At 37.6% G+C, this 20,537-nt stretch overlaps 1 protein-coding gene across 1 annotated transcript; it reads left to right on the top strand.

Moving 5' to 3' along the window:
• Positions 1–395: 395 nt before the first annotated feature.
• DDX18 (DEAD-box helicase 18) lies at positions 396–14,774 on the top strand. Its single transcript, XM_080620323.1, has 14 exons — positions 396–576; positions 694–864; positions 1,886–2,023; positions 2,524–2,659; positions 3,135–3,235; positions 3,342–3,541; positions 3,624–3,738; positions 4,854–4,993; positions 5,855–6,016; positions 7,017–7,169; positions 7,879–7,992; positions 8,710–8,766; positions 10,079–10,256; positions 10,888–14,774. Exons 1-14 carry the CDS (start codon positions 459–461, stop codon positions 11,028–11,030), a joined length of 1,926 nt encoding a protein of 641 aa, XP_080476449.1. The 5' UTR covers positions 396–458; the 3' UTR covers positions 11,031–14,774.
• The last annotated feature ends 5,763 nt before the right edge of the window (positions 14,775–20,537 follow it).

Raw genomic sequence — 20,537 nt, 5'->3', positions numbered from 1 at the left:
GGCACACAGCGGTGTCCCCAGCCCCTCTGGCCAGCACACAAGAGGACACGCGGGGTGTCCCCAAACCACCTCTCCCGGAGATACCAGATTTAGAACCGCACAGGTGGATGGCAGGGAGTGCTTCTTACTCCCGTTTGCAGTTACACCCCTGTAACCATGAGCAGAGGCAACACTACTGGTACCGCGCGGTAACGGGTGTCTGCGGCGGAGGCGGCAACCCCCCCTCAGGGTAAACGAGGCTTTTTCCTCCCTCGCTGGCTGAGTTGCAGGGGACGGGACAGACATAGACGGTACTCCCCTTCCGGCTGCGTCCGGAACTGCAGGCTTTGTCCCGCCGTGCTGCTGGGTGTCGCTGTGGGACTCCCGTCATGCCTTGCCGGCGGTGAAGTGTTCTCGCCGGGCCTGTACGCGGTGTGCCGGTGTCCCACGTGTGAAGGGATCGTGAAGGGGGCGGCGGAATGTCGGCTCCGGTTGTTGCCAGCAGCTTGCCCATGCGGCTGCTCCGTAGGAAGATCCACAAGCGTAACCTGAAACTGCGGCAGCGCAACCTCAAGTTGCGGGCGGCCGAGGGGGCAGGTACGGCCGGGCAGGGCAGGGCCGTGGGGGGCCTCCCCGGGCTGAGTGCTTGCGGCGCTGTCGCTGACTTGTGTTTATTTTTTTTCCCTTTCTGCCTCCGAAACGTCCCTCCGGCAGGCGAGGCGGCATCGCAGGGCCCTCCGGAGGAGGAGAAGGTGGAGGAAGCGGCGGCGGCCCCTGAGGCAGACGCGGCGGCGGAGGGCGCGGATGGAGCTGGCCCCCGAGACGGGCAGGAGAAGAGGAGGAAGAAGAAAAAGAGGAAAGCGGTAGCGGCTGCTTTGGAGGAAGGTGGGTTATCTTAACGAATACAGCTTGCCTCCCAGGGCTGAGTTACTCTTGAAGACCCACAAAAGCGCTTGCTTTCGTTTTCCACTCTGTCGGAGCGGATCACTAGGCTGGGCAGTGAGAAGGGCCTTGCGGTGGTATGGGCTATGCTTAAAGCCCTGAAGGTCTTCAGTATTGCTGGGTTTACTCCAATTGTAATATTTGAACTCTAATACATACTAAATCGATAGGAAACAGTTGTTGCGTGGGATTGTGCTTTGTAACGTGAAGTATGGATGTTTTGCTTGTTTATTAAGCAAATACATATTTGCCGTCTTTCATAGTGGAGCTTTGAGAGATTTCATGGTGCTTCCTGTGGTTGGATGTGCAGCCTGTGTGGCCTTTTAGCAACGCATCCAACCTTTGGTAACATCTGTGTATTATGAAAGTAAAGCCTACTGGGCAACTAGCCCAAAAAATTGCATCCCATAAATGTTGCTAAATGTGTATACATTTATATATATATATGTATGTATAGGTACCCATACACATATACATACCTGAAGTTTCTATCCCTGATGTATTTGATCTTTGTAACACTCACTGTGGTTATGAATATGAAGAGGTGCTTTCATGCTCTGAGAATTCGGGTACTTAGGACAGAGGCATTACATATCACATGTCCTGAGCACAGACTGAGTTGAAAACTTGATGTCTGCATTACAGATAGGAAAGGATTTTGTGACTGAAGTTTAAGAATAGCTTATCTTGTTTCCACAGAAAATGGCATCGAATATACATTAAGCTTAATTGTTTTACTATGGGAACTGGATTGTGGAAGGAATGTAGGATTTTTTTTGTGCTCTGCCTCAGAAGATTCCCTGGAAACCTTGCCTCCCCTTCTCCTGCCCTTTCTCACCCCATGAAAAAAGCATGACATTTGTGCAAGGTTTACAGACTAAAGAAATTCACTATCTGGAACAATTTGTAATGATGAACAGGTTTTTTGTATCTCTGACTTGCCTTCTGTAAAACAATGCTCTAGGTACAGAAACTAAAAAAGCAAAAACTGAAGAAGATGAATCATCCAAGGTAGAAGATGAAGAAAAGCAGGATTCTGGAGAGAAGAAAGAGGAGGAGGGGGAAGAGGACGAAGTGCCTAGTTTACCACTAGGTGTAACAGGTATCTGGTTTTAGTTTTTTCATGCCTGTGCAAAAATCTAAGGTCTGTCTCTTCCAGAGCAAGTTGCAGTTTTCAGATTAGCTTTGTAAGTCAGGTGTTGGAGTATAGGTGATGTGACACTGTCAACTGTACAACTGTTCCTCAGTACCTGTCCTTTGAAATCTGCCTTACATACACACTCCTGTTAGTCTTAAAATTGCTAATTAACATCTGCTTTAAAACATACACATTTAATTGTAGAGCAAAAAGTCAATGAAGAGCACAATGGAGGAGCAGTGTATTTATGTACATTGTGTAACAGTCTGAGGAACTCATTAATACAGAGTATTTTGTCAGTGTCTTCAGATTTTATGGTAGAAAGGAATAAGAAAAATTCCTTTGATTTTTTTTTTTTTTTTTTTTTTTTTAATCTGGTTCAGTTTTGACTGCGTAATCTCAGAGGACAGATGAAATTGAAGAAATTAAGTTTTAATATATTTTATTTCCACCACTCACTTCAGGTGCTTTTGAAGACAATTCTTTTACTTCCCTGGCCGGTGTTGTCAGTGAAAATACATTGAAAGGCATAAATGACATGGGTTTTACACACATGACTGAAATTCAGCATAAAAGTATTAAGCCACTTCTGGAAGGCAGGTAAGAAATACAGCTTTTTAATCGCGATATTGACCCGAAATGTTGTGTAAATTTTGCTGGGAAGCTAAATATATTAAATGTAACTTTTCTGCAGCTAAACTGTTGTGGGTTTGGTTTTTGTTTTGTTTTTTCTCCATATGTTCTCATATAGACAGTAATACAGGTTAACAAATTTTATAAGTGTTACATGTGAACAGATACTTAGGGTGAGCTCATGGGAACTGCTTTGCATTTGTCTTTGAAAGCTGGCAAGTGTTTTCACTGGTCTTGTCAGTGTGTCTCAAAGACACTGTCACCAGTGACATAGTGACCAATTGCCATGGACCACATCTGCCACCAAGCTCTTGGTACCAACTGTACTGGTTTCCTTTAAGCCACATTAGGTTTTTATATTGGCAACATATGATTGTTCAAAATATGATTGTTCTTTGTACACTCAACTAAATGCTTCTTTTTCTAACTTTGCTGCATACAGGGATATTTTAGCAGCTGCAAAAACAGGCAGTGGCAAAACACTTGCATTTCTTATTCCTGCAGTAGAGCTCATCTATAAGCTGAAATTCATGCCTAGAAATGGTAAGATTTTCTATTTCACAGTTGAATTTCACTGTGGCGCTGCCATTCAGAGACACAGCTAGGAGGGGGATTGGATGAGTTATAACTTGTCTGTTGTATTTTTTAGGAACGGGTGTTATTATTCTCTCTCCTACTCGAGAGCTTGCTATGCAAACCTACGGAGTTCTTAAAGAACTTATGAATCATCACGTTCACACATATGGTCTGATAATGGGGGGCAGTAACAGATCAGCAGAAGCTCAGAAACTTGGAAATGGAATCAACATCATTGTCGCAACACCAGGAAGACTGCTGGATCATATGCAGGTAGATAAAAATTGATGTCTAATCTATTAAAACATAATAAAGCTCCTGTACCTGTCAGACTCTGTATTTGTTCATCTTCTAGAACACTCCAGGCTTCATGTATAAGAACTTGCAGTGTCTGGTAATTGACGAGGCAGATCGTATCTTGGAAGTTGGATTCGAAGAAGAAATGAAACAGATCATAAAACTTCTACCAAGTAAGGAAAAAAAAAAAAGTCTTTCCTGGAAATCACTTGACTACCATTATGTCTCTTTTATGGCTCAATTATTGTAAGGAAAGTCATTAATTCTTATAGTTCTGTAAATGCATTTCAGAGTCATTGTCTTACTCTGTCCTTTTTTTCTGATAGCTAGTATATGTTACTTTATTTAACATCATTTATCTGAAGGACAGAGTTTTCATATGCACTTTAGGAATATAATTCTGTTTGTGTAAGATCTTTTAGTTTAACATTTACATTCTCTCATTCATCTTCCTCTGCCCATTTATTTTCTGTAATTCATTACTTCCTAATGCTTCTATATAAAGAAAAAGGTTGTCTGGATTGCAGTTGAAATTTTCTTCATACGTCCAAGAACAGTATCTTAAGGAAGTTTTAAGTATTTACCTTAAAATTTCCTTTGCCCCATTTTTCATTTAATTATTCCAGGTTGTTTGGCAAGAACAGTTTCTACTGTTCTTGCAGTTGTGAAATGGAACAGGCTTGGTTTGCATTTTCCATGTACTCATGTAACAAGGAAAAGATAGAGGATCAGGATATATATTTGAGGTCAGTGATGACAGGCAGGCAGGGGGTGTCCTACACCTGCTGTAAGAGCATTGAAGTCACTGAGGTTCTGTACAGAAATACTGCCATGTGACTAAACAACATATGCACCAAAGTGTATGATCTAGACTGATTTTGCAAGACAAACAGTAACAATGCACCTTAGTTTTGGTAAGGTTTTTTTCTCGCACAATGTCTAGCATGATTTTTAAAGAAAAATTTAATATTCATGGGAATTAAATCACTATAGTTAGAATTACAAGGTCAGTCTCCATTTAAATTATTGTTTTGTGTCTAAATTGGAGTGCAAGTGATTGTAAACGTTTTCCCAGGGAGAAAGAATATGTGTTTTGATAGCTAAATAAACATCCTGTACAATCCATAACACAACTACACCTGTCTTTGTCAGTATGTTTCAATTAGAATTTAATTGGAAAAAAAAAGTTGACAACTTGCTCAGGGAAGTTTGCAGCTGGAGATTTTATGGTCTTGCTATTTGAATTCTCCTTTAAAAAATGAGGCTGGCTTTCAAAATATTTTTTCAGAGCGCAGACAGACGATGCTTTTTTCTGCTACACAAACCAGAAAGGTTGAAGACCTGGCAAAGATCTCTCTGAAGAAAGAGCCACTCTATGTTGGGGTTGATGATAATAAGGAGACAGCAACAGTAGATGGTCTTGAACAGGTAAAATGCAAGTGTTAACAGGGATATGATCTGCAAACATACCAAGTCCTGTGTGGTTTTAACTGGGCTGTACAAACACTGTCTTCAAGGGTATTTACCATCCTAATGGACAAAAGCTATTGTTTGCCAAAAGGGCTGTATTCAGTTTGCTAACTAGAGTAAGTTACATGCATCTAGTCAATGTTTGAAGGAGAGATGGTCTAAAAAATCATGAAATACTAATACAGTTTTTAGATTTGTTTGTTCCTGTCTATATTGCATACATAGATCCAGTTGTCTTTCTAACTGTATTTTCCATGTTACTGACTACGTGTATATATGCACACTTCAGATCTGTTTCGTTGTTGTTTCAAGGTAGTAGCAATTTCTCTGTGCAGTTGACATGATGTTGTTAATAAAATCCCGATAGCTGTGTATTACCTTAAAAGAGTAAACCAGTAGCAAAAATTCTGTAAAATGAAAGTCCTGAAATCATATAAAAATACTAATAACCCTATGCAGTTTTTTTTATGCCTAGTGTCAGTAATTCAGAGTTCTTGAAATGCATTTTTATTGTATAAACTAATTATTTTTCACTGAACTTACATTAGTTTGGAGAATTACATATTACTTCTCCATATTTCAAGTTAGTACAGTAAGCTTCTTACCAAGTTCATCATCTTCAGGAGTTTCATATACCAAGGTAAGGAACAGACAACAGATCAAATGGTTTGGCCCATTGCAGCTGGAAAAATTAACTATCTGGCATGTTTGTTTCACTACATAACACTTCCCTAATGTAATTGTATTGCAAAGCAAAATATATTAAAGCAAAAGTTCGTTCCGTACTATTTTATTTAACAATATTTAAAACTTTTCCAGGGATATGTAGTGTGTCCATCTGAGAAAAGATTCCTTCTGCTCTTCACATTCCTTAAGAAGAACCGGAAGAAGAAACTAATGGTATTTTTTTCATCATGTATGTCAGTAAAGTACCACTATGAATTACTCAACTATATTGATTTGCCTGTTTTGGCCATTCATGTAAGTATTTTATTAATTGATTAATTTATTTGATAGTACCTGTAACCTGTTACTGACCTTATATTTGCCTTTTTTATTTCAGTCCAGTTTCTAATAAGCAGATACCCTGCTGAGAAAACTGATGGTCTTGATTAGTCTGTAGAGAAAGGAAATAAAGCAAAGACTATGTAATAACACCACTTCAATATTGTTAATCTTGCTGTTTTCCAAACCAGGGCTGAACACTGATGTTAATTTACGCTCTGTGTGTAGAAGGCTTTCTCTTTTCTTCCAAGAGATTGCCTTTCAAGCACTAAAGCTCAATTTGTGGAGCAAAGTTGTTGTCAGAGGAATCCAAACACTCTAATCCCTGAAGTGTTGGGTGTTTCTTCTAAGGCTAGGGTGATATTTGGTTTTACTATTCCAATTCTTACCATTTGGATGAGTATTTTAAATTGTGGTTGGGTTTGTTTTGGTTTGGTTTTATCAAAACCATAAAATGCATAGTTTAGAAGAAAAAATTAACTAAAATTTTAGGAATCAGTTACAGCTGACCGCAAATGTCCTTTTTTTATTTTGTTCTTTTGGAATTTGTTTAGCTATGCTTTGATAGAACTGTTCTAAGTATTTTTGGTTTTGTTTAACTTGTAACTTATGTAACATTGTTAACTTGCAAATGCCTTTTTCTGAACTTCAGGCATTCAGCAGCTCTCTTGAAAAGAATATTTATGCAACCGAATTTTTAATGCTTTGGAAGATAGGCTGTAATCTCTCAGAGATACCACTACATGTAGCTCTGTGCTGTTGACTGGTAGCATTGTTTCTTCACTGCAAAATAGTCCTGCTTCGTCTGTACAAGTCCATGACATGCAAAGCTGCCCCAAATTATTTTCTGGTGGTACCATATGTGAAATGAGAAAGTAGATTTAAGCTTACAAGTGGGCAGATTATTTTTTTTATTATTTGTTGATATACTTTTTTTAGTTAATATTTCATCCTTAATGTGTTTGTTTCCTCTTAGGGCAAGCAGAAACAAACCAAACGTACTACAACATTTTTCCAGTTCTGTAATGCAGAATCTGGAATACTGTTGTGCACTGATGTAGCTGCCAGAGGACTGGATATTCCTGAAGTTGACTGGATTGTTCAGTATGACCCTCCAGATGATCCAAAAGTAAGTTAAGGAAACAGGAACTTGAAAGCAACAAATCCAATCTTAGCTACAAACATAGTTGCAGAGAAAAGCTGAAACTGCTGCAGGATTCAGCCATGTTCAAATCTAGCTGCTGATTTCTCCCACTTCATCAGCTCCTGGGAAATGCTGCACTTAGCTGAGACCTTCATTACCATTTTAAGAGTTGCATCTTACTCTTTGTACTGTTAAATTAATGTAAAATCTAATAGGCTAAACAACAAAACAGTTCTCAGGAGGAGTATGAGTTTATATATGCATCCCTGAGTCTCCTCGCAGCTTTTCCAGTGGAAACCAGATTTGTATTTAAAAGTATTCTTACTTGAATAAATGTCCAGTGTAAACAAGCAAAACTCAAAAAACTCAGGAGTTTTGACAAATAAACACAGCAAATATACCAAAAGCAAAGTTTTAATTTTCAGTTACAGTAGACTTAATATTTTTATTCTTTAATAAAAGGTAAAATACTTCTAGTTAGGGATTCAGTTAAATTAATCAGGTCTCAGCCTAATTAATGCTTTGCATCTCCAGGACTTGCTTTCCCTCATCCATGTGTCATTTAAAGTGGTCTTTAAAAATAATGGATGATGCATTACACTATATTAATGTTAAATTGGGAGGGGGAGAGTTGTTTGTTTATTATGTGTTTGAAATACTGATTGGACTTGCTGTTTCTTACTCTTTCCAAAAGGAATATATTCATCGTGTTGGTAGAACTGCCAGAGGTATAAATGGTAGAGGGCATGCTCTGCTCATTTTACGACCAGAAGAACTGGGCTTTCTTCGTTACTTAAAACAAGCAAGGGTAAACGTTATGTCTAGAATTTTTAAATTTTTTTTATTACTATGCAACAGGTTTTTAAAGGCAAAAACTAATGTGTAATATTAATTTTTTAAAGCAAAAATTCTGTTGCTTAGAAAATGTTTAACTGAACAACTATCTTGAAGTCTAAAGTCAGCAGCACAAAGGTAAATACTGAGTGTATTTATAGTTGCTTTGCAACTGTGTAATTTGTGTTACTAATTAATAAATAAATTTCCTGTGACTTGTCTGTGAAGGCATACTGGGAGTTTGACCACCCAGAGGAAATCAAAACCAGGATATTGCTTGTGCAGTTTCCATTTTTTTTTTCTATTCAGTGTCAGCTGCATTTTGTTCAATTCCAGAAGTGTAGCCACCTTCTAAATATAATCATTTTAATGTGGCAGAACTGCACATAGTTTCTTGGTTGCTCTTTTGGGCTTCTTTACACTACAGAGTTTTGACACTTATAACTAAGTGGTATAGCTTCTAAAGCAAAGCTAAAGTGGTAATAGTGTCATACTGAGCGTCTTTAATCACTTCATTTTAAGGTAGAGTAATATACTGGCATATTGATGTAAAGGCTCCTTACAGATACAGCTGGGGTATTAAAAAAAATAAATCTTCAGTTATATAGGAGATCTTTTTCTATTTGTCTGACGTCTTAAACACATTCACTGTTTACAGTATAAATTTTTTTTTTTTTTTTTTTTTTTTAAGGTACCATTAAGTGAATTTGAATTTTCTTGGTCAAAAATTTCAGACATCCAGTCTCAGGTATGAAATGACTTTATACCACAGTTACTCTGCATATTGGTATAGTAATTTACATGGAGAAGGCTAGTCTTATGCAGTTTAGAAAATCCTCCCATTGTATTGTATTTTGATAACAGTAAAGCGATGAAAGGTTTAGTAATGAAAGAATAATTTTAATACCTAGCACTAAATTTGCATCATTGCACAGTACAGTTTGGCTTGTAAGAATTAGGTTTTCACATTATCTTGCAAAAGCACAGTGATGTAAACATGCTTTCAGCTTTTGAAGGAATGTTCTTGTCTGGCAGAGCAAACAGGGTTTTGGCAGCTTTTATTGCATAGTTACATATGTTCAGATAAACTGAGCAACGTATGTTTTATAAGATGATGTACTCAGACTTCTGTGAGCAGAAAGAGATGCGGTACCAGTACTTAGAGATGTTAAGATATATTCCAGGTGTATTTTTAATTAGCTAGTTTTAATAAAGCCCAACATCAGCTTAAGCTGTTTTGTGCTCCAGTGCTACAAAAATAGACATGGAGCATAAAGTTGAATAGAATGACATAGATAGTTCTGTAGATGTGAATTTCTATTGTTTAGTTTTGTGACTCATTCTTCTGGTAAGAGTGCTGTAAAGCTTCTTTGCAGTAACTTAAATTTGAAGTAATGAGTATAAAAGGCAGTGAAGAGGTTCCTAGTTAAGAATAATTAGGAAGTAATGATGTCCAGCTTAATTTAGTATGCTGAATTAACGTAAGCTAAATATCAAATGAGACGCCTGGATCAAAAGAGCATTGGGAACTTAGACTGCAACAAATAAGATGTCTACACTACTGCATCTGCATTTTTGTCTTGGAATTAATACTGATGTTTTTACAATGCATTTGCACCATAATAGATAAGACTACATATCGAATTACATGGAATTGTACATTTTAGATGTGTGACTTAAAATTACACTGTCGTTGCCCATTAATTCTCAATACACGTAGTTTTATGGTGTGGCTGTAGTTGTATACTCCTTGATTAACCTGTTTGGGACAACCCAATTTAATATTTCTGTAAATTTTTATATTGCTGAGGCTTTGTACTGTAATTCAGTTTCAGTATAAAAAAGTGGGTTTGTTTGGGTTTTTTTTACCCCTCTTGTTTATAAAAGCATTCTGATACATGTACGTGCACTCCACTGTCACAGGGCAGTTTTGCTGAAGTGAACACTGAATGTCACTGCAACACTCACAGTACATAATCTGCTTGAATATAATTTATATACACTTGTTACAGCTATAACTGGATATGTCTCGTTTTATTTTGGTTTTGTTTTTCCACCAGCTGGAAAAACTGATTGAGAAGAATTACTTCCTTCACAAGTCAGCCCAGGAAGCATACAAAGCTTACATTAGAGCTTATGACTCCCATTCTCTGAAGCAGATCTATAATGTCAATAACTTGGATCTTCCCAAAGTCAGCCTTTCATTTGGTTTTAAAGTTCCTCCATTTGTTGACCTTAGTATCCTTTTACTGAAGTGTTTCAAAACTGTATTTCTGTGTTATACATACTAAATGCAACTTCCTGAAGTTCCTGTGTAACTTCAAATTCTGATTTTTGTTATTAATCACATAAATGTACTGTGCTCCAACAGTAGTTTATTTTAAAAGTATGTTAAATAGCAAATACTAAAACTGCAGAAGCTGCCTACAAACATCTATGTTTTAGAGAATGTAGATACTGTACATGATTCAGTTGCTGGGGGGTAGCAGGTGCTGGAATGCATACATGCAAATGTGTTCTACAGTACTGTTTTTCATGCCTTGTTATTTTCATGCTTAAGTTCCACAGTTATGGAATACAGAAATAGAGGGGCAAAAGCATGAAATAGGAGATGCTATAAATTATTGTCAAACCTGCCAATGTATGGAATTTGAAGCAGTAGTACTTTGGCCAACTTTGTTGGACAACTGAAGGAATTAAAAGCCTTATTTAGCACCACAGGCACAAAGTTCTAGTTTTGCCTGTAGTTATGCAATGCAACTTTTTGTATAATGCTGCTATATTTTCTCACATTAATAACCTTTACAGTACCTAAAAAGCAACATTTCAGATTATTCCTTTTTAAGTTCCTTAACCAATAAAATTCCAGATGTGAACAGCAACCATGGCAGAAGACTACAGAAAAGAGGTGGAGGTGGGGGATTTGGTTACCAGAAAGCAAAGAGTGTCCACAAAGCTAAAATCTTCAAACACATTAACAAGAAATCAGACCATCGGCAGTTTTCTCGTTAATCATACATTCATTAAAATGGCTTGTGACATTCATACAGACTACCTTGATGAAAACTATCTGGCATTTACTTCCAATTTAAACTGCTCTATTCACATTTCTAGGGGGTTTTGTGGTTTTGTTTCTGGGAACATCTTTTTACTTTTCATTTTAGGAAAACTCTTTGGAGAGAGATTAAACATAGAAAGGGAGAATATAGCCAACTAATTTTGCTATGCTGCTTGTAAGGAAAAAAGGTAGTTGAATATAATTATCTTAAGTCAATACCACAGAGTTTTTTATTAAAGAAATTAAAAGTACTTTTAGGGTTTATAGAAGAATTTGCTTCACATCTACCCTTTTTTCTATGCACATCTCTGAAAGTTGACAATGCAAGAACAGATCACAGTGTAAGATAAAAAATCGCTCACATGAATCATTACAAGGGTTTTTAGTGCTACAGAACTCTGCCCATCAGATATTAAGAAGAATATAAGATCCCTTTAGAACAGAACATACCTATAAATAATTAATGCTGTATGAGCTTGTGATTAATTTCAGTCATGGTACCTGTATAACAAGTACACTGTCCAAGATTAAAAAATAATAATCTTTTGTACCACATCTGGGACATGTTTAATAGTATTTCTTTTCAATGTGACAAAATGGTTAACATTCTAGTGAAATGTTTGGTTTTTCTTAAATGTTCTTTTTAAATCTGACTTTATCTGTATGGTTATGTCTTGTGTACTCTCTTATGAATATGCAAAGAAAATTAAGAAAAGCAGATGACATAAATTGAAGCACACGGCCCAGATGATGTTTTTTCAAATGTTCCATAACCTTGATGGAGTGAGAATTTTTGCAGTTGTATCTCATAAATTATAAAAGTGCCTTTTAGTCTTAGTTTATCAGATCAGTAATGGGCAAAGTTAAAATACTACCACAGGAGTGGGGTGCTGGAGAGGCTTGATAAGTGAAATGGGGTATAAATATAGTAGGATATGTTGATGGGAAAAAAACTGAAATGGAAGAGGGTGGAATAAACACTGCAAACAGAACAAAATGAAGGCTACAAAAAGAATAGGCAAAAAGTAGAGTAACTGTATTATATATATTATTATTTTCATAGCTTGACCATTGTAGGTAAGTTTTCTGAGGCTACAGTGGTGGTGGGCAGTAGTATTTAAAAAGTATACATCCATCAGTGCAGAGAAACACTAAAATGTCACAGAATCCAGAAATCTGGGCCCAATGTGATTACAGTAAAACATTTTTTTAATTTAGATTTAAAACATAACTCAGGACCAATCAGGAATACAAAATCATATGTAGTTTTTCCACTATCAAATGGACTGTTATTCCTTAGGTCTTTTGAAGTAATATGCCAGATTTAAAACTATGATATGTGCACTGAAGTGTTGCAAAACATTGGCAGACTTTATTTCTACCCTCAGAATAGGTCATCTTGGGGGGGGGGGGGGGAAATGCCTAGTTTTTCTTTGAAAGAGTTGAGGCATTGTCAATTTCTAATGATACGAGGCACAAGTCTGCACAATTCCCCCCTGATATATTTGGTTTGCATTCTCTTATGTACCCTAATACAAAGAAGTATTTGAAAGACTGGATGGTATTTCTCTAGAGTAGTACTAGATTAGCCTAAAAAAGAAAGACAACACTTATTTAAACATTATAGATGTATAGTGGCTGCACAGCCTGTAGGAGCTACATCACACTGTGATTTCCCAATTAACCAGATTTCCTGAGCTAAGTGGGAATTGAGAAGAGCTTCAGCTTCCTAGCTTGTGCATATGCAGTTACCTTTCTCTTTGTTTATAGACTCATATATAAAGAGCAGTTTGATGAAACTACTGTGTGTATCGGATAGCATCTATTTTACGATGGTATTGCAAGAACTTTAGAAGATTGTCAAGCTGATTGGAAATCCAGCATTTCCTTCGCACCTTACTCTGTTATCAATCTTGTGAGCAGCTAATAGACCTCAGCCATCAGATTCTCAAGGCTTGTCTCATAACAGTGATTGATAGGCTAGGGTCTACCACCGTGTGCCTTGAGAAATTGCCTTCTTTTTCTGAGAACCTTGACAAAGAAATTGGACCCTTTAAACCTCTTAAGGGGGTGATCAAAACTGTCCTGCTTGAACTGGAAGATTTTTCTGACAGTTCTTGGAACAGGCCCATAAAGGAGAATTCCATTGCCAAGCTACTGCTCATAATCATGAAAAACCTTGTCATGATATGAATTTTCTGTGCCATAATGCTGCCGAGTTGCAGACAAGCACAAGACTAGTCAGAAAGTGTGGCCATGAAATTTTTCAGTGAATCTCGCAGGTAGAGGACAAGTTTATTGACAGCGTAGAGCAAAAATACTTGAGAAAAGGATATTATCTACTTTGATCTGCTGTAAATAGGTGTATATTTTGACAGTAATTAGCCTTTTTTTTTCATGCATGAGTTGATAGATCAATTTAAGGAACCTACCAAAGCTTTAGAAACTAAAAGATTTGCTTTCAAGCCAGTAATCTGAGGTCAGAGGAAGCAAGCTCTCACAGGAAGGGTGAGAAGAACATGATTAAACAAAGTAACATTTTAGTAGAGGTCTCTGATTTGTCACTATGAAGGAAGGTATTGTACTGACAGGACACATCACAGGTCTGTAACTCTTTAGTTCTACCACCATTCTGCCTAGGAGATAGTTGTCCAGCTACTTCAATCCCATCAAAACTTACAAGGAGTTTTATAGACATCTGACAACTAGAAAAGAGTCAATTATTAGTGCTTAAAATGTGGGCTGATAGCTGGTTGGTTGGTTTTTTGCAAACTAAACAAACAATGCTGAAATAAGTCTAGAATCAACTGGCTAAGCATGCAGAATAAAATCTGTCCTCTGCTCTTGACTTTTGCTCTACTAGCTTGATTTTCTGATGATTTTAGCTGCTTGGCTTGACAGGAGAATTCATGTAACTGTTCGCAATGCTTTTGTTTGCTCTAGATTTATAGAAGATTTTGAGCCCTGACAATAAGAATCCAGCCTCTTGAACTGGAATGCTCTTTGCTTCTAAAAAAATTCCTGGCTTGCATCAAAGTCATAAATACTATAATGTTGCTTGTGTCAAATCTCTTTATTGCACAGCCACGTGGGAAGAGATTACCTTTTTTATTTTTCTCCTCTTAGCCACCGCAATAAACTTTTTATATGGAATTGTGAGAAGAAGTAGAGGTAGGGTGCCATTAAGAGAATGGAAGACAAATGGAAAATCGGGGTGCTGTCTAGACACACACTCACTTTGTTATATTGGTGTCATCCAGCTTAAGAACTGCATTCACCTCTCAAGAAAGTATCTGAGCATCCTCTAAAATAGCAGTTCATCTTTCCAAACACTTTTGTAAGCTACAGCACTGAAAAACATAGCTAGCTACTATTTTTTCCCCAGTTGGCCAGAATTAAAAAGAAGAATATCATAGGCTCTGTAAAATCTTGTATAACAGTTCCAGAACTTCTTTCCAAAAGCTCCTCTTTTGGCTGTCATCTGAAGATGTTTAGCCTCTTTAGGCTTTCTAAGTTGTTGAGTGGTTGCAATCACCTGTGAATGCTGAGAATTACAAGAATATTAAATGTGTTCCTTGACATAACTAAACCTAGATGTTCACTCATAGGGGCTGACAGACCATGTGAATTTCTAGAACTATTGAGTCCTTATAAGCTCTGGATAAGTGTTCTTGGTACATTGTCATTTCTAATTAATAAAACCCTTTCTGTATGGGAAGAGAAAACAGACTTCAGTCTTGTTTTGCCCAGCACCTTGCTCTGATTGTTATTAAGAGACCTGAGAATGAATTACGTAGTAACACTAATACCTACAAAATGTAATTTAAGAGCATAAATGTAATCCCGAAATGACACTGCTTTAAAAACGAACATGAAGCAAACAAAACCCAAACAAAATCACAAAAACAGTAAAACAGTTTTTCCATAGAAATTTTATTCACTTATATCTTTACATTCCTATCTTAATTGTGGCAGAGGGAAAATTAGTGAAATGTACTACAACAGGTAATTCTTTAATACCAGGAAAAGAATCCTTGACCTGTACTAAGCCCTAGCTGCAAAGAGCCTGTAACAAAATTATATTAAGTGCGAAATTATTATTTAAACACTGCATTTTCCACTGCAAAATTTTATTAATCTTTTTCTGGTGCTTTACAATTACATGCTATGACTTTGTGTAAACTCTCCACAATTTTTTGTCCCACTTTCTGCATAAATTGAGCAAGGTATCATTTTTAAGTAAGGATACTGAAGAGAATATTTTCAGTTGGAAGGAGCCTACACTGATCATCTACTCAAGGTGAGGTTGCACCAATGCTATTTCAGGTGCAAACTAATCAATAGTGTATACAGGTTTTAATTAACCTTAAACTCACCCAAACAATTCTTTCTTTGAATATGGGTATGAAACTTGTCTATTCAAAAGTATTGCATAGAAAAATAACTGCCACACACACATATTCCAGACTTGTATTCATGACAAATTCATACAAAGGCCTTGCTTTACATTCACTTGTCGTGGTTTAAGCCCAGGCCGTATATCAGAACCACGCAATCTACTTCCCCCCCCAGTCTACTTCCCTCCACTCCTGGAGGGACAGGGAAGAGAATCGAAAGAATGCAACTCCCACGGGTTGAGATAAGAACAGTTTAGTAACTAAGGTATAACACAAATCACTACTGCTGCCACCAATAATAATAATAATGATAAAGGAAATAACAAGCGAAGAGAATACAACCGCTCACCAACCGGTACCTCGCCCCCACCCCGCAGCGTTCTAGCCCTTCTGGGAACTCTCAGTTCTACATCCTGGGCATGACGTGCTGTGGTATGGAATACCTCTTTGGCCAGTTTGGGTCAGGTGTCCTGTCCCTGCTTCCTCCCACCTTCCCTTCCTCCCTGGCAGAGCATGAGACTCACAAAGTCCTTGGTCAGGGTAAACATTCTGACCAGCAACTGAAAACATCGGCTGTATCAGTATTATCCCCAGGCCGAAAGTCAAAACACAGCACTGCACCAGTAGAAAAAATGACTGCTGCTGCTGAACCCAGGACACACTCCACATTATAATGCCAGTGGAGTTAATTAGTAGTAATAGGTGGCCCATATGGGGAATGTTTTGTGAATGCTTTTTTGACTGAACTTAAGAAAGTGAAAACAGTTGCTGCATATGTCTGAAGTGAGCTAGAATGACAATCAAAGGCATTTGGGCACTGCAACTTTCTTGGACACTAATTAAAATAGAAATCAATAGATGTGGATTCCTAAATAACTTTGACACTAAAAAATATTAAAGTCCAAAAGTTAGTAGTAGCAGAAGCCAACAGTTAAGGTCAAACAAATTAGATTTACTCAATTGTAGATTATTAGTTGAGGGGGTTTTGTATGTGGCCGCTCTAAGAGCAGGAAAGCCTAATGTTAGTAGATCTTCCACTATATATACTCCTTTGTATTCCTGTGTTGGCCTTAGGTGCACTAGGGCTCATTATCTGTTAACACATATGCACACACCCCTGTGGCAAACCTGATTCATTCATCTATACAGATCTTTGCTAACTAGCCCTTGTGTTTTCAAACCTTGCACTTAGTGGCTCACATCCTCATAAGTTACATAAAACTGATGTGAATGGGAATTATTCTGTCAAAGATTTTCTCATTAAAATAAATACTAGCTAGCATTTCTGTGACATCTAGATTCTTCATCAAATTTTTAATCATAAAAATATGGAAACTGCTGTTAAAAAGATTTTTGAAGGTTTGTTTTTCCTTTGAGCTGCAATTTTTCTATATATTTATTGAACTAAGTGCAGTATTTATATAAGTTTGCTGTGTGAAAAATGCTTTATAAACGAGACTGGTTTTCTCTCAAAGAGCTAGCAGAGAACAGAGGATGGAATAAAACTGCATCTACTAGAAGCTGCCACAGGACTTTTTTAACTAAAACAAAAAAATGAAAATTGAGTCAAAATATATATATATTATGTATATAAATATATAAAGGGGGAGTGTCATGAGGATGGAGCCAGGCTCTTCTCAATGGCAAACTATGATAAGACAAGGGGTAATGGGTATAAACTGGAACACAAGAGGTTCCACTTAAACTTGAGAAGAAACTTCTTCTCAGTGAGGGTGACAGAACACTGGAACAGGCTGCCCAGGGAGGTTGTGGAGTCTCCTTCTCTGGAGACATTCAAAACCCGCCTGGACACATTCCTGTGTAACCTTATCTAGGTGTTCCTGCTCTGGCAGGGGGATTGGACTAGATGATCTCTTGAGGTCCCTTCCAATCTCTAACATACTGTGATACTGTGATACTGTGAAAATGTTCAACTTCAGTGTAGTCCCTTTGTAATGGTCTAAAAATAGTCTGCCATCTCTAGCAGATACAAAGCAAACTTCTGAAAAATGTAAACTAAATAATTTACTAGAAAAATACAGCACTGTTTCACATAATGAATACAAATTCTGTTATCTGGATGAATCATCATCCTCCAGAGCTGTTCCTAAGCAGCATGCTGTCCTTGAAAGTGGTCGAAAACAGAGCTATAATGAAGCTGGCCCGAGTAGCTGCTGTCTGGTGAAGACAGTCACTTCTTCAGCACAGCTGCACAAAGGGGAGCTCAGACAGGAATTCTGAGGATGCAGGGAGGGCTATGCTAATTTAGGAACTTACAGACTGACAGGAAAAAAATAAAATTATCATAAAAATCAAAGCATTGTTTGGGTTGGAAGGGACCTTAAAGATCATCCAGCTCCAACCTCACTGCCATAGGCAGGGACATCTTCCACTAGATCAGGTTGCTCAAAGCCCCGTCCAACCTGGCTTTTTTCCTGGCTTTCAGAGATGTGGCAGCCACAATTTCTCTGGGCAACCTGTGCCAGCATCTCACCATCCTCACAGTAAAGAACTTCTTCATAATGTCTAATCATTATGACAAGACTGAGTCTGAGGAGACTTATTTCAATGTTAGCAGCCAAAAGAATGAGTTGCAGGTGGTGTTTGGTAAGGCGGTAACAACTAGGAAGTATGTTTTGCCATTCCTCACCTTTGTCACAAGTCCTTTTCTCAGCAATTCTCTGGTCACCAGGGAAAAGTAAGAATGGATGCAAAGGAAGATATGAAGTATCTCTACTCTTAGACTTACAAGCAGATTACTGTTTTTCCACCATCTTGTGTTTTGCATCCCTCAGACATCTCAGCCCACAAAGCTCCAAACATCCAGAAGGGAAGATGACGTTATTTTGTATTTACTGTTAATTCTGACACCTAGCACCAAGCCCTTAGTCACATATTTATTTGCTTATTTAAGAGCAATGAACCAGTTGGTAATATCAGTTATCTTTTGAGGATACACACTGCCATACTTCATTGAATAAGAAACTACAAAGATGCAGAATGTAGTTTCTGAAGTCATTAAAATATTTGCGAAAGAACAGATTTTCATTGTTTTCACTGTACTTTCACATGACAGCAACTTGTAATACTGTAACTGTACTTAAAAGTAAACTAGGTCCTCCTTTAATTTCAGCAGATGGATAAGTGTGTTTTAGCTTTGTCTTTTTTATCATTTCATGCAATATTTATTTGCTTTTCCTTTATTAAGACATGAGTAAATGCAAGTCTCCTCAATTTTAAAATTTCCTCTTCTCTTTTTCAAAGTATATCCTAGTTTCTGAGACCTTCATAACGTGTTGCCATAGCAATCTTTGAGGAGCACTAAGCTTTTGCATTCACAGGACAAGACAGCGGTGGAGTAATTATCAAGAAAAAATTAATCCATTTGAGACTTTATTCAAGCCTCTGTATTACAGGACTAGGTTATTTCAGCCAGGTGGGAGGAAAAAGTGGGGATTTCAATGCACTTAACATGTGAACTGGAAAGTAACTATCAGGATGTGGCACGAAATGTACACGTAATAAACAGGAGTAGAGGGATGGGACACACATCTTCTAGGAAAGGAAGGCTTTGAAATAATCTGGGCTGTTTCAATGGTAGGCCACAACCCACAAATGACCTACCCTTACACAAGGAAAAGACAACCTCATTTCTTGCAGGAGCAGGCACAAATGAATCATATCTTGGCCAGTACGGGCTCCTAAACATGAAACTTTTGTAGTTAGTCTATGTCAGTTAGTCTATGTTTTCCTTGTTTGCAGTCTTTCTTTAATAGCTGAGTTATTCAAATTGTGACAAGATTCTTCTATTCCTTTATTAAGTTCACAGAACTGGACTGATTATTGTTGAAACATTTAGAAGTTAAAAGACTTTTTTATCTGCCTGTTTCCCTTACTGCTTTCAGGCCTGGGTGCCTTTTAAAGGAATGAAGTGTTGTTCTGTAATTCTTTAGCTGACATTTTAAAAACAAAACAAGACACAAGTCAAAAAGGAGTAATATAAAGACAAAGCATTAAAAGCTGCTTGTGAAGCAGTCACATACTGTTTCCCAACCGTGACAAATTTTTACCAGTGCCTAATGGTTTCAGATGCTGCTTTAGATTCAACTTGCAGCAGTATTGTGAAAAGACTTGTCTTGACAAGCTCTGTGAAATTCTACCTACTGGAAGCTCAACAGGCAAAATGTGAGACATCACCACTCAGAAGTCCTTTTTTTCCTAATAATAAAAGCTGGTAAGTAATGCAGATAGTTTTCTCTTTGCTGTTGGCTTACACTAGATCACTTGTTAGAATTACTATAGGAAGGAGCAACTAAAATCATGTCTGCATTAAGAGCCTGGGAAATATATGATTTGTTTATCTAATGAGTGAAGCAGCATCCCAAAGTTAAGCAGCAAAACGGCCTGGTTATTCTGACTACAGCTATTGTCTGTCATTTCTGTAATATTTAATCATTGTTCCAGCTTTTGAATTTGGGAACCATAAGTAAGGCAAGCTGGCCCCTGCTTGCCTTGGGTAACATAGTGGTGTTGTGAAAGGTTTGTGTTTTGTCAAATGATTTCTTCAGTGAATGTGAATTCAAGTGAAGAACATTGATTTGCACAGCATTCGTTTACATGAGACTAATCTGACCCAGAAAATACTCCCTCTCTACCTCAAAAACCAGCAACAAATCTCCTGTCCCCAAAATCTACTACATTACAGCCTGTGATGGCAGGTATGCTGCTACTTGCAAGGAAACAAACATCACTGACTTTCTCTGATCTTATTTACTGGTGCTCAACAACTTTGAACAACTTTGGAGATCTCTCAACACCACCATACAACCTGGTAGGGGAAAAGAGCCTGTGTTTTGTCGAGTAACTCCCACTGAAATTGTCCTGGTAACAGACTAAGGGGAAACAAAGCAGGTGAAAATGCTGGTTGCAGGTTGTAAAGGACCCCAGGAATGAAAGCAGGCAGAGGATAAAGGACACCTCCCAAAGACCTGAGATATGATACCTTAAACACACTTCAAATACAATACCCAGGTTGCTCTATGATCCTCTCACTCGTCACCATTT

The sequence above is a fragment of the Psittacula echo genome (genome assembly GCF_963264785.1).
Source record: "Psittacula echo genome assembly, chromosome: 6".
Taxonomy (NCBI): domain Eukaryota; kingdom Metazoa; phylum Chordata; class Aves; order Psittaciformes; family Psittacidae; genus Psittacula; species Psittacula echo.
The sequence above is the reverse complement of the archived record's forward strand: the minus strand, read 5'-3'. Positions and strand labels throughout refer to the sequence as shown.

Excerpts from the sequence above, each read along its gene's own strand:
- DDX18 (XM_080620323.1), top strand. The coding sequence starts at position 459 with ATGTCGGCTCCGGTTGTTGCCAGCAGCTTGCCCATGCGGCTGCTCCGT. Across the intron at positions 865-1,885 it reads AGCGGCTGCTTTGGAGGAAG|GTACAGAAACTAAAAAAGCA; the intron begins GTGGGTTATCTT and ends ACAATGCTCTAG. Across the intron at positions 4,994-5,854 it reads CAGTAGATGGTCTTGAACAG|GGATATGTAGTGTGTCCATC; the intron begins GTAAAATGCAAG and ends AAACTTTTCCAG.